This window comes from Orcinus orca, chromosome 1 (genome assembly GCF_937001465.1).
Source record: "Orcinus orca chromosome 1, mOrcOrc1.1, whole genome shotgun sequence".
NCBI lineage: Eukaryota > Metazoa > Chordata > Mammalia > Artiodactyla > Delphinidae > Orcinus > Orcinus orca.
This window is the reverse complement of record NC_064559.1, coordinates 187,800,687-187,812,809: the sequence shown is the minus strand read 5'-3', so window position 1 is coordinate 187,812,809 and position 12,123 is coordinate 187,800,687. Positions and strand designations below refer to the sequence as shown.

Genomic DNA, 12,123 nt, shown 5'->3' with positions numbered 1-12,123 from the left:
AGCACCCACGGTGCCAGCGATGGTGGCAGGCCTTGCACATTATCACATTCAACCCTGGCAGTGCAACGAGGCAGGCCGTCTTACAAGCACTCTGGAGATGAGAAAGCCGAGGCTCAAAGAGACAGCATGACTTGTCTAAGGTAAGTGGGGCCCTGGATTGGACCTTGGCCTGTCTGAGGGCCAAGGAAGCGCTCTGTCCACAGGCCCAGGCTTCCTCTGGACTGTCGGTGCCCATCTGACCCCTTCTCCAGACCACACTCAGTTCCTGTGGGGGGCCCTCCATGGAGCACTCGATCAAGAAGCCATCAGACGACATGTTACACAGAGAAATGTCGAATCCTGCATTTGGAGTCGCATAATCACTTGCCCAGGGGCAGGACTTGGGGAACCCTGGCTCGCCAGAGGCCTAGGGCAGAAGAGCTGGGGTTCACTGCCACAACCCTGCCGTGATCCAACGCGTAACTGCTGCCGGAAGGATAACCCGACCTCAGGCTGCTTCTGGAGATGACTGCTGTGCAGAGCAGGGGCAGGGCAGGCGGTCCCCATGCTCTGCCCTGACCAGGACCACTGGGGTCGTGGGAACTCCAGGGCACTGACCAGCCAGTGCTAGAAGCGGGTGACCAGGACAGGGGCTCTGGAGGCCAAGGCGTGGGAGGGACCCCAAAGGATGCTGAGCTGGAGGAGGGAAGAGTCCTGATCTGGTCTCTAGAGGTAACTGGGCAAGGAAGGGCTGTGTCACCTGTGGTACCCAGCGTGGGAGATCAGACCAGGCCACAGCCCTCGAGCGTGGTCTTAACGCTACTGATAGATCCCGGCACAAGCCGACTCTCCCTTCAGGCCCCAAGTCCCCTTTCTTGCCCCACTAGAATCACCTCTCAAATCCCTTCTCCTCCCTGGATTCTTTCTGGATTGAGCAGAGGACAGCCGGAGCCTTCTTCCAGGCCCCTACCCAGTCCTATCATAGAACATAACCTTCGCAAATCCCTGCCTGACTGCCCTCCAGGTGCACATTCACTTTCCCTGCCCTGCCCCCACGTGACCTCACTGGCAACTGCTGAGGGCAGGTCTCTGAGTTCCCACTGCCCAGAGCACCCCTGGCCACCTGGGTGCCTTCACAGGATCCCTTCAAACACTCGCTCAGCAAACACTGACTGGGGGTCTCTTCCGAGCCGGCCCCTGACTAGGTCCCCTCAGCCAGGTGCCTGGCATGCACGGTCCCCACAAACAGCCCCATCTGCAGTTCTCTGTGTGTGGTGTGACGCAGCTGAGCGCTTACTGCGACGATCCCCTTAGGGGAACCCCTGCCGGTTCCTACGCCCTCCCTCTGACTCTCTTACCTTAAGGACGTGCTGTTCAATGGGCAAGGATCCCTGCAAGAGACAGACACGAGGGCTCAGAGGGCGAGTGGAAGGGGGACGGAGACTTACGGCACCTGGTGGAGCCTCAGGAAGCCACATGGCATCCAGGTTTCTCCCAGCCTCGGAAGACGGAGGGAAGAGGGACCCCCACAGCAGCTAAGGGCGCTAGCATGGCAAGCGCAGGCCTGGGAAGAGCAGGGGAGGCGCTGGACAGTGAGGCCAGGCCGGTACCTACCAGCTCTGCAGTCAGCCCAGGCTGTCCTGGCAAACCGTTGTTCCCAGGCACTCCCTGCAGCCAAGGAGAGACGCGGGTGAGTGGACACCTCTCTCTAGCCCGCAGGCCACCCAGATTCTTTCTCACAATCGCCACTCCCCCTCCCCCTCATCCTGAAGAGCTGAGAGCCCTGGCTGACATCTATTCTCAGCTCAAAAGTCTCCAGGGGCTTCCCTGGTGGCGCAGTGGTTGAGAGTCCGCCTGCCAATGCAGGGGACACGGGTTCGTGCCCCAGTCCGGGAAGATCCCGCGTGCCGCGGAGCGGCTGGGCCCGTAAGCCATGGCCGCTGTGCTCCGCAACGGGAGAGGCCACAACAGTGAGAGGCCCGCGTACCGCAGGAAAAAAAAAAAAAGTCTCCAGACTGTTTGTAGGGGGAGCTGAGGAGGCCCAGAGGTGTGACTCACCCCCCCAAAACCAGTCCAAATGATTTCTTCCCCTACATGTTAGGGCAGTAGGTCCTCTATATAGTAAATAACTACTATTTCTTTCTGTGCTAAGTACTTTTCCTATATTTTCTCACTATATTTTCTCATGTAATCACCACAGTCGTTTTGGTGAGGTGTTTATCTCCATCTTAAAAACAAGACGAAGAACTCAGAGAGGCGAGCAACTTGCTCAAGGTCACAGGACGAGCAGGGTACAGAGGTCACATTCAGATTGAGGAGCACTGGCTTCAACCCCTCTCTTAACCACTATTTCTGCATCATTCCTCAAAAGACATTCCCCAGAACACTCATGCACACACAGGGTAGAGGCCTGGGAGTCATACCCATCTAGGTGCAAATTCTAACTAACTACCTGTACGACTTTTGTCAGGTTACTTGCGGGGAGGTGGGGGGCGGGGAATCTCTGTGCCTCAGTTTCCTTTTCTGTAAAACAGTGGTAGTTTGTGCTGAGGCTTAAAGGAGATCACGGCTCTAAGGAGCTTAGTACAGAGCATGGCACGAGGGATGCTCACGTTAAGTGTTTACCACCCAGACTCTGTTCCCCTTACAGACTCACAATGCACATCTGCATGTTAAATGCTCCGTGGAGGCAGGGAGTACGTTCGGTTTTAAATCCCCAGTGCCCGACCTGGAGGAGGCTTGCATCCCATACATGCTGAGGGAACGCACTGCTGCTCACTCCGCACACGGGATTTCCCTGGCCCGCTCTGAGAGCTGGCCTCCCTTCAAGTCCCAGCTCCCAGCAATAGAACATGTTACCCTCCCTGGCAGCCCACCTGATTTCAGGCCAGGCTCCACCAGGCCTGAGTCAGACCTGGAGTCCGTCTCCCCCGGCCCCTCCTGCACCTCCACGTGCCGTCACCCAGCCCTGGTCATTCCAAGTCCTCAATGAGTTAAGAAGGCAAAGTGCTTAGAACAGCCCCTGGCACAGGGGAAACACCGTGACCGTGTTAATTCTAATTATGCCCCTAAATTATCATTCACCCCCTGCCCCACTCTCCGTTGTCTGTGTTAGTTCAAGCCGGATACTTCGTGATTTTCTTTTCCTGCGCGCCCAGAACTATACCTCCCACTTGTTCTACTGTAGAAGTGAAGAGCTACCCGTGCACTGTCTACTAGCCATAGAGCCGCACACTTCTTAACGTCTGTAGGAGTGGATGGGGATTACTGGAGCTCTGGTTGCTGTCTATCTCTGAGCCCGTTCCTGCACCTGAAGAGAGGAGCTGCTGGGCCCTCCCTTCCTTGAAACACCCTGCCTGGCACGGGGCAGGTGTCTGCAAACAGCAGCCTCGGCTTGGTCTCCGGCACTGGTGCCAGAAGAGGACTCTGGTGCCTGGGACCAAACTCAGTGGCGGTCACTCCGTTCTGCCTCGTTCCCCCAACATGTCTTGGCAGGGTTCACGTGACATCTGCGTGCGCTTGTTAATGGGTCACTTTGAAATGACTCTCACGCTTCTCCAGGCAAACCGCAAGCCCCCTGCAGCCTGATGCCTGTTTCCTGGCAGTGCAGCAGAAAGCCTGGACACTTGGTAAAGGTGTGGCTGGCCTGTGGGGGACACAGAGTTGGCTCTAATTCTGAGCTCTCAATGAGACAGAGAATTGGAATACTGACAGAGGCTCCCATCAGCAAAGGGGGCCCACCAGAGCAGATTCTCAGCCCAGGGTGAAAGGGGGTATATATAAAATCATCAGGGCAGGGGGGAGTAGTTTGTTAAAAGCTTCCATGCAGTTCTGCTCTGCCTTTTCGGGTGAGACTCACTCTTCCAGGAGCTGGGAGCCAGACACACAGAAGCTACTGTCTATGCCTCCTAGGGCCTCTGGGAAGTGTGGCCTGGCGTGCAAACTTTGGGGAGCCACCCTGCAGGGCAGTGGAGGGCAGAAGAAAGTGCCCTGCATGGGAAAGCCCCAGCCCAGCACTGCCAATTCGTAGCTGATGACTTCAGACAAGATATTTCACCTCCCAGAAACTCAGCGTGCCCAGCTGTGACTTAGGGATCCACCGCCTTCCTATTGGAGTTGATGTAAGGCTCAAACAAATGCGGGAGAATGGATGTAAGATCATAACAGTGGTTGTTGTCATAATGATGGCTAACGCCTTCCGAGCATTCACTATACACCAGGCAAGGTTCTACACATGTAGCATGCATTCACTTGTTTAATACTCACAAAAGCCCCATGAGGTAGGTCCTGTAATTACAATATCTCCACTTAACAGACGAAGGAACTGAGACACAGAGAGGGTAAGTAACTTACCCAGCATCACAAAGCTAACACGTAACAGAGCTGTGATTCAAAGTCAGGCTGCCTGGTCCTGGAACACACACTCTAATCATGATGCCACAAGGACCTCAACTCCTACTGCTCTCCCCTCGCTCCCTGGCCTCCTTCCTGTTCTCCAAACACGGCAGGCATGTTCCCACCCCTGGGGCCTTCGTACCTGCTCCCTTGTCTATCTGTCGGGAATACTCTCCTTTGCAGGCTCTCCCCTCATTTCCTTCAAGTCTTTTGATTTTTTCTTTTTCCCTTTTTTTCCTTTAAGTCTTGATTTAAACATCCCCTTCTTTTCAACACTTTTCTCAGATATCTTCCCTGGGCTCTCCCCATTTTCTATCCTCACTCCCTGCTTTAACCTTCTTATCAGGACATATCATTTTCTAACATACTATATTTTATTTATTTCTCTTGCTTATCGCCTGTCTCTCTTACTAGAATGCAAGCTCCCAGAGGGCAGAGATTTCATTCTGTCCACTGCTGTATTGCCAGCACCTAAAACAGTGCCTGGAAAATGCTAGGTGTGCCAAAATTTCGTTGCATGAATGAATGTTGAACGCTGCTCCAAAATGGTGAGCTCTGCACCAGTGTCCAGGATTGTTAGCTGACCCAGGTTCTGGGTTCCTGACAGCTGACCAAGGCCTGAGCTTGACACAGGTGTCAGTGGGGTACCTGGGCTACAACAACAGGGCATTCCTCAAAAAAGGTCTGGGAGTACACACAGCCTGCCCTCAGGGACCAGTGCATCCTCCGTACCACTCTGGGAAGCGGGAGCACAAGGAGTGAGAAATGACACATACAAGCGTTGGGGCAGGGGAGCGGCACACTTTGGGTCCAGCACAGAGCATGCGCCCTGTTGCCTTGACCCCCCTCTTCTCTTCTCCCTCTTTACCTGAAGCCCAGGCGTTCCAGGGGGGCCTGGTGGTCCGGGAACACCCGGAGGACCCTGAAGGAGAGAAGAAACCATCAGACCCAGAAGAAAGTTCTGCCCCATCGCTGGGGGTGCCGGCGTTAGGATGCGCAAGCCTCGAGGCGCGGGCGGACAAGAGGAGAGACGGAGGAGACAAGCGACACACACCTGCGGGCCCGGCTGCCAGGAGCTGCCCATCCAAAGTCCCGGAGCACCCTGGGTGGGAGTGGGGATCACAAAAGAAGGGGAGAGGCTATAGGCAACGTCCACACCAAGCACAGGGCTGCGTGGGGACGCAGTTGGCTGGGGCGCAGGGGCCTATGCGTCTTGGGCACAAGGCCGGAAGCCAGGCCTCACCCCCAGGCCGGGGGGGGGGAAGGCTCTCGGCACCACTTACCGGCATGCCAGAGAAGATGGGGTCCCCTCGGGAGGGGCAGGAGCACTCCCCTGGCTCACCCTGAAAAGAAAAGAGCCTTTGTCAGCAGGGGGTGAGGATGGAGGACCCCCTGGAAATCAACAGCTGGGAGGCAGGGCAGGCTCTAGAGATGGAGAGGGCAGGGTTTAAATCCAGGATCGGCCTCTTTTGACGGTACCCTTGGGCAATCTGTTCAACCTCTCTGAACCTCAGTCTCCTCATCTATAAAATGGGGATAATAATACCAAATGCATAGACTGTCATGAGGATGGAACAGATGAATGTCTATAGAGTTCCTGCCATGTGCCAAGCACTCAGCCATCAACAGCTCTTGGTGTTACTGCATTTTTAGCTTCATCATTATCTGCTGCTGCGTAAGTATTCAGCCCCATTCCCCTTGGCCCAGCCTGGCTTCCATGCCCTTCTCTCCTGGTCCCTCATATCCCTGTCCTCTCACTAGTCCTTCTGAACTCAGTTCCTTCCCCTGTCCTCTAACTCAGCGTCCATCTGAAAATGTAGCTTCCCCGCATGGGGGCCTTGGAGCTCTCTAGGTCTCCTGGGATCCTGACTGAGCCCTGGGCCAGCAACGAGGGAGCTAGTGGGTGGCAAGGAGACCAGGATGACTCCTCAGCACCCATCCTTCAGGCCAGGGCTACAGCCAAGTGCAGAGGGTACCCTGGGTGGCAGAGCTCCAGGGGCTGCTAATTTCCCCAGAGTATTGGTCACAGGTCCCTGGGACTTACCTTTTCTCCCTGCGCTCCCTTTTCACCCTGTGGGGAAGAAACACAGGGGGATGAGTAGATAGGGGTGTGGAGAAAGAGCCAGCTGTGGCTTCCTGCTGCCCCTCGACACGGTACTCACCAGCATCCCTCTGGCTCCTGGAAGTCCAGTCTGTCCTTGCTGCCCAGCAGGCCCCTGAAGGGAGAGAGCCCAGGGTCAGTGGATGAGGCTGGACAGCAGCCAGCCATCTGGCCTGCCAGCAGGGGAGGGTGATAGGACAAACAGAAGCAGCGCCAGGCTCCCCTGGAACCCACATCCCAGTGCCCATGTCCTAGAGTAGGAGACTGAGGCCCAAGAGACAAGGCGAGGAGGAAGGAGGAAGAACACTGGCATTTCCCCAGCACTTTCTGGGTGTCAGGCACTGGGCCAAGCACCTGTCAGGGCACACTGGATGGAATCCCTACTCCCAGCCCTGCAGGATGGTATTGTTCCATTATACAGGTGAGGAAACAGAGGCTTAAAGACATTTTGTAACAGACCCAACAGCACGGCTGCACCCAGGTCTGTGCGGCCCAAAGTCCCTGCTCTGTCCTCTTACCCTTTAGTGTTTGACACAATTCTCTCCATCATAAAAGTTCTCTCAGTTGATTTAAGGAGGAGACAGGAATTTCAGCCCCGGTTTGTCAACAAGGAATTGAAGGCCCTGAGAGGCTGTCACTGGCCTAAGGTCACACAGTGAGTGAGTGTGGCGCCAGAACTGGGGAACATCCCGGATGGGATTCAACTTGAGGGAAGACGGTCTGGAGAAGTCAGCAGGGCTTTCTGATGGCTGCTGTCCTGCGGGACAGGCCACCTTCGCACGTGGGACTCAAAGCTCCCTGAGGACCAGGGCCGCCTTCACCTTCACCTCTGCCTTTACCAGGAGCTCCCTGGGACAGGCGGGGACACTGACTACCCAGCTGTGCTAGGCAACCACACGGACGGTGGGGACTTGGGCAAGGCTGCGGCCCCTCTGGGCTTCAGCGCACCCTCAGGAGGAATCCATCTGTGATTCCCAAACTGGGCCTGGAATTTCTCTAGGGATCCATAAAGACAGAAAACATACAGTTCACGGGCTATTTTCAACATTACCAAAAGCCTAGGAAAAATTATACATTTGCCCACAACCTGGCATGGCACAGGCTGGCTGAAAGGTAGCATTTCTTTGATTTAGGCTAGAATTATGTCATCTTAAAAATTCTAGTGTGTTCATGTGGAGTCGAAGCTAGCTATTATACAGGTCTTTGATGAATAAAAATGAGGAAGTGCGTATATTATTACCTAATCTATGCAATTTGTTCAACAGACACATCTTTCAGAGCATGGGAATCACTGGTGGAACAGCAATAAAGGGAGGTCCTTGAGGGTAACACGGTTGAAAGTGTTGCTGGTCTAGATAGATCTGTGCGGGCTAGTACGGTAGCCAATAGCCACATGCGGCTACTTAAATTTAAAATAGTTAAAATTAAATCTAGGGCTTCCCTGGTGGCGCAGTGGTTGAGAGTCTGCCTGCCGATGCAGGGGACATGGGTTCGTGCCCCGGTTTAGGAAGATCCCACGTGCCGCAGAGCGGCTGAGTCCATGAGCCATGGCCGCTGAGCCTGCGTGTCCGGAGCCTGTGCTCCGCAACGGGAGAGGCCACAACAGTGAGAGGCCCCTGTACCGCAAAAAAATAAAAAATAAATCTAAAGTTTAGCTCTTCAGTCACACTAGCTACATTCTGAGCGCTCGACAGCCATGTGGGGCTGGTGGCCACATCTCAGGCAGGGCAGAGAGTTCTATTGGGCAGCACTGTTTTAGACGATCCCAAATGACTCCAAGGTTTGAAGTGGAGGGTGGCGGGCAGAACATATGGGCTTTGAGTCAGACAGACCTGGGTTCAAGTCCCGGCTCTGTCTCCTCACCCTCTGGCCTTCAGTTTCCTCATCTGTGAAATGGGGATAATCATAGCCATTCCCTTACGGGGCTGTTGTGAGGATTAAGTGAATCTCTGTTTGTTTAGAGCTTAGCACAGGGCCTCAGCACCATCACTGCTCAAAAACTGGTGGTGTTCAATACTATCATTCTTCAGGGGCTCCCCCCATACAGGGCGGTCTTCCTTCTCCCAGGCCGGGCCAGGCTGAGGCCTCTCTCCTCCCGTCCCCCATGTTGCTGGGATGGGCAGGGTCAGCCCCATGCCCTCTTCCTGGCGGCAACGCCCTTGGTCCAAGCAACATCCCCAGTGTGGAGCGCAGGGGGCGGGCCCTTACCGGAGGCCCAGAGACACTGGCACCAGCAGGTCCCCCAGGCCCAGTGGCTCCTTTCACCCCTGGAGATCCCTGTGGAAGAGAGGGTAGAAAGGTTGCAGGGCCAGAGTTTAAAGCTAGCTACAATCCAGCAGGTGAGACCAGGCCTTGGGCGGCCCTCTGACGAACATCCCTCAGCTCCCATGTCCCCTGTGCCCACTGCCAGGACATTCCGAAGTGTTATAAGTCTAGAGCCCAGGGCTTCCCTGGTGGCACAATAGTTAAGAATCCGCCTGCCAATGCAGGGGACACAGGTTCGAACCCTGGTCTGGGAAGATCCCACATGCTGCGGAGCAACTAAGCCCGTACGGCACAACTACTGAGCCTGTGCTCTAGAGCCCGTGTGCCACAGCTACTGAAGCCCATGTGCCTAGAGCCCGTGCTCCGCAACAAGAGAAGCCATCGCAATGAGAAGCCCGTGCACCGCAATGAAGAGTAGCCCCCGCTCACCGCAACTAGAGAAAGCCCATGTGCAGCAACAAAAGACCCAACGCAGCCTAAATAAATAAATAAATACATAATAAAATAAATAAATTAAAAAAAAAAAAAAAGTCTAGAGCCCAAGCAGGCAGAGGCTCACCTTGGCACCCTTCTCTCCAGCAGGGCCAGGTGGCCCCCGAGGTCCCAGAAGCCCCTGCAGATGGAAACACACTTAGTTACCTCTATCCTAGAGTGGCCCCTTCACCTGCCCATCTCCTCCAGGCCCGAAGCAGACGTACCTGAATGCCAGGCAAACCCTGGGCTCCAGGCTCCCCCTGCAAGTCAGAAAAGGCAGACTGGGCCACAGCTGCCCAAGCCAACCTGCCCCGCCGGCAGACCTGGTCTGGGGTGGGGTGTCGGCCAGCCCAAACTCAGGAGAGCTCCCCAAGGAGACTCTGAGGGTCAGAGAGGGGCAGGGGGTCAAAACCAAAGTCCCAACAGAAACAACCACAGGCCAGGGCTGTGCCCTTGAGCGTCTGGAGGCAGGCAGAGCTCTGGGGTTTGGGGCGCAGGTGGGAGTGAGCAGCTGGCTAAGGGAAGTGCTAGGAGGCAAGCAAGCATACGTAAGGCTGGAGACTCACCTGGGGACCCTGGACTCCCACTCCTGGAGGCCCTGGCTCTCCCTGAAGAGGCAGAAGGACAAGCCTGCGCTTGAGATTCCCCACTCACCCTTCTCCCCTGTCCCAGCCCCTCCTCCTGGACCTCCTCCACCTCTGCCCCCTCCCTGCTCTGCAGCTGATCTCCATTCCCCTCTCCAGGCCCTCCGTCCCCAGGCGCATCTCCGCATCCACGCCCTCACCCACACAGAGCTGCAGCCCAGGCCCTCACACTCACACACACCTGTATGCCCTTCAGTCCTGGGGGTCCTTGAACTCCTGGTAGACCAGGCTGGCCCTAAAAGACACAGGTGAGCCATGGGTCCCCTCAGGGGAAAGGGGGCAGGAGGGAGAGAAGGAAAGCCCAGGGAGGGAAGGACAAGAGGGCAGGTAGCCAGAACTCACCGGTTTACCAGGCCGGCCCACGCCTTCCGGCCCCGGATCTCCCTTCAGGCCTGGCTTCCCAGGCGGTCCTGCCCTGTCGGTCAACGCGCCCTGCAGGCTGGGGCAGGCAGTGCAGCCATCACCCTGGTCAGAGAGGGGCACAGCCAGGAGCTCGTGAGCCAGGCCTGGCAGCCAAGCCAGGAGGAGACATCGGAAAGGGGATCCTTGTGCCCTTCTGAAAGCTCTGCCCCTCCACTGACCCCTCCTCAGCCTGGGATATCAAAATCGGCCCCTGACGCGCCTAGCTGTCCTCCCTGCCTCGGAGAATAGCCGAGGCGCCTCCACCCAGTGATTCTGGCATCCCCTGAGGCTCACAGCCTGACCCCGAGTCCTTCCCCTCACTAGCTCTCAGCCTAATCTCTTTCTGCTCATGCAAAACACTGCGCCCTGCCTGACTGACCTTTTCTCCTTTTGGCCCTGAAGGGCCCCGAACCCCAGGCTCTCCCGACAGTCCCGGCCGCCCCATGGTGCCCGGTGTTCCAGGATCTCCGGGATTCCCAGCATCGCCCTGTAAGGAGTAGGGTTCAAAGAGGGCAGGGGTGATCCAGCTGGAGTAGGGTTCAAGGAGGGCAGGGCACGGTGCCCTCTTGGGACCTGCAGGCACTCAGAGCCCTTCACTGGGGCTGGGGGCTGGGCAGGGAGTGGAGAGTGGGCACAGGGCAATCAGGAATAGGAGGTGGGGAGGGCATCTGAGAGGAGGTGGTGCCCACCCGTGCCCACCAAATTATCTTACCTTCTGTCCCTTCAATCCATGCTCTCCAGCTTTGCCCTGAGGAGAAAGCACTTCCAGCACCCATTCACTCACACTAGACACCCTTAAGTGTCTGGCACTGTGTTAGACTCCGGGAATATACAATATACAAGACAGATCAAAATCTCTGCTCTCATTCTAGTGAAGCGATATTCAAGAGAAGAGACTTGAGCCAGGATCCCTGCTTGGGTGATCCTGGGCAAGTTACTTAACCTCTTTGTGCCTCGGTTTCTTTATCTGTCAAATGGGGACAATAAAAAGAGCACAGGCTTCTCCCTCGTAGGGTTCTTGTGAGGTTAGACAAGCTGATACAGCTGATATGCATGAAACAGTGCATGGCTCATGAAGTACGCTATGTCAGCATTCACTGCTACTAGTAAAGCAGTAACAATAATAATTGCCACAGTGGTAATTATCATTTCTTGAATGCCTATTGTGTGCTGCTAAGTTCTTCACACACATCGTTCCTAGGCTTTACAACCACACCGTGCATAGGAAACAGAGGCACAGAGAGGGGAAGTAACTGGCTCAAGCCAAAGGGCTAGTAAAAAGCAGATCTGGACTTCGAACCCAGGTCCACCTGGTTCCAGGTTGGTGGTCTTTCTGCACAGCCGGCCATGCTGTGTCCCAGGACGAAGGGCAGAGGCCTGTCAGGCCAGCTCCCTCTGGGGGCAGAGGCACTGACCCCTCCACACACTCTCACCTACTCCCCACTGCACAGGGAGCCTAGAGACCCAGGCAGCCCCTGTCCCCCTTAAGCCCTGCCTGTATCCCCCCTCCACAGGCCCCAGAACTCACCTGTTTTCCTGGCAGGCCAAAGCCTGGATGCCCAGGCTCCCCCTTCTTTCCGGGAGGCCCAGGCAAGGCCAGCACGTGGCTGTCCCCTTCCTGGTGCTCGGACAGGGCGCTGCATGACTCACAAGGCTCCCCCTGCCAAGCAAGGACACTGAGTTGGGGGACCCCAGGCAGGTTTGGAATCTGGGGCTGGGGAATGTAGCCCGGCCTGACGTAGCACCTGTGCTTGCCAAGGGATATCTCAGGAGACATTGTGGGAAAACAGGTAAGAAACGAAGGTGGGGGCCAAGGCCTCGGGGGTCCTGACATCATGCTAAGGGATCAGATGTTACCCTCAG

The 12,123-nt window shown here is 56.0% G+C and overlaps 1 protein-coding gene across 9 annotated transcripts in view; it reads right to left on the bottom strand.

Annotated features, from left to right (window-relative positions):
• The window catches only part of COL16A1 (collagen type XVI alpha 1 chain), a 51,138-nt gene that overhangs the window by 21,390 nt on the left and 17,625 nt on the right, over nucleotides 1-12,123 (bottom strand). For 5 of the 9 annotated variants that reach the window (XM_033422329.2, XM_033422328.2, XM_033422326.2 and 2 more), the window contains exons 30-45: nucleotides 11,789-11,920; nucleotides 10,973-11,008; nucleotides 10,640-10,747; nucleotides 10,201-10,323; nucleotides 10,040-10,093; nucleotides 9,781-9,822; nucleotides 9,439-9,474; nucleotides 9,300-9,353; nucleotides 8,684-8,752; nucleotides 6,537-6,590; nucleotides 6,419-6,445; nucleotides 5,658-5,717; nucleotides 5,429-5,476; nucleotides 5,243-5,296; nucleotides 1,594-1,647; nucleotides 1,338-1,370 (exon numbers count right to left, since the gene is read on the bottom strand). In XM_033422329.2, the coding sequence (XP_033278220.1) occupies nucleotides 1,338-1,370; nucleotides 1,594-1,647; nucleotides 5,243-5,296; nucleotides 5,429-5,476; nucleotides 5,658-5,717; nucleotides 6,419-6,445; nucleotides 6,537-6,590; nucleotides 8,684-8,752; nucleotides 9,300-9,353; nucleotides 9,439-9,474; nucleotides 9,781-9,822; nucleotides 10,040-10,093; nucleotides 10,201-10,323; nucleotides 10,640-10,747; nucleotides 10,973-11,008; nucleotides 11,789-11,920 (984 nt within the window). Of the gene's footprint in view, nucleotides 1-1,337; nucleotides 1,371-1,593; nucleotides 1,648-5,242; nucleotides 5,297-5,428; nucleotides 5,477-5,657; nucleotides 5,734-6,418; nucleotides 6,446-6,525; nucleotides 6,591-8,683; nucleotides 8,753-9,299; nucleotides 9,354-9,438; nucleotides 9,475-9,780; nucleotides 9,823-10,039; nucleotides 10,094-10,200; nucleotides 10,324-10,639; nucleotides 10,748-10,972; nucleotides 11,009-11,788; nucleotides 11,921-12,123 lie in introns of all 9 variants that reach the window. The other 4 variants (XM_033422331.2, XM_033422330.2, XM_049711828.1 and 1 more) reach the window with 3 other exon arrangements.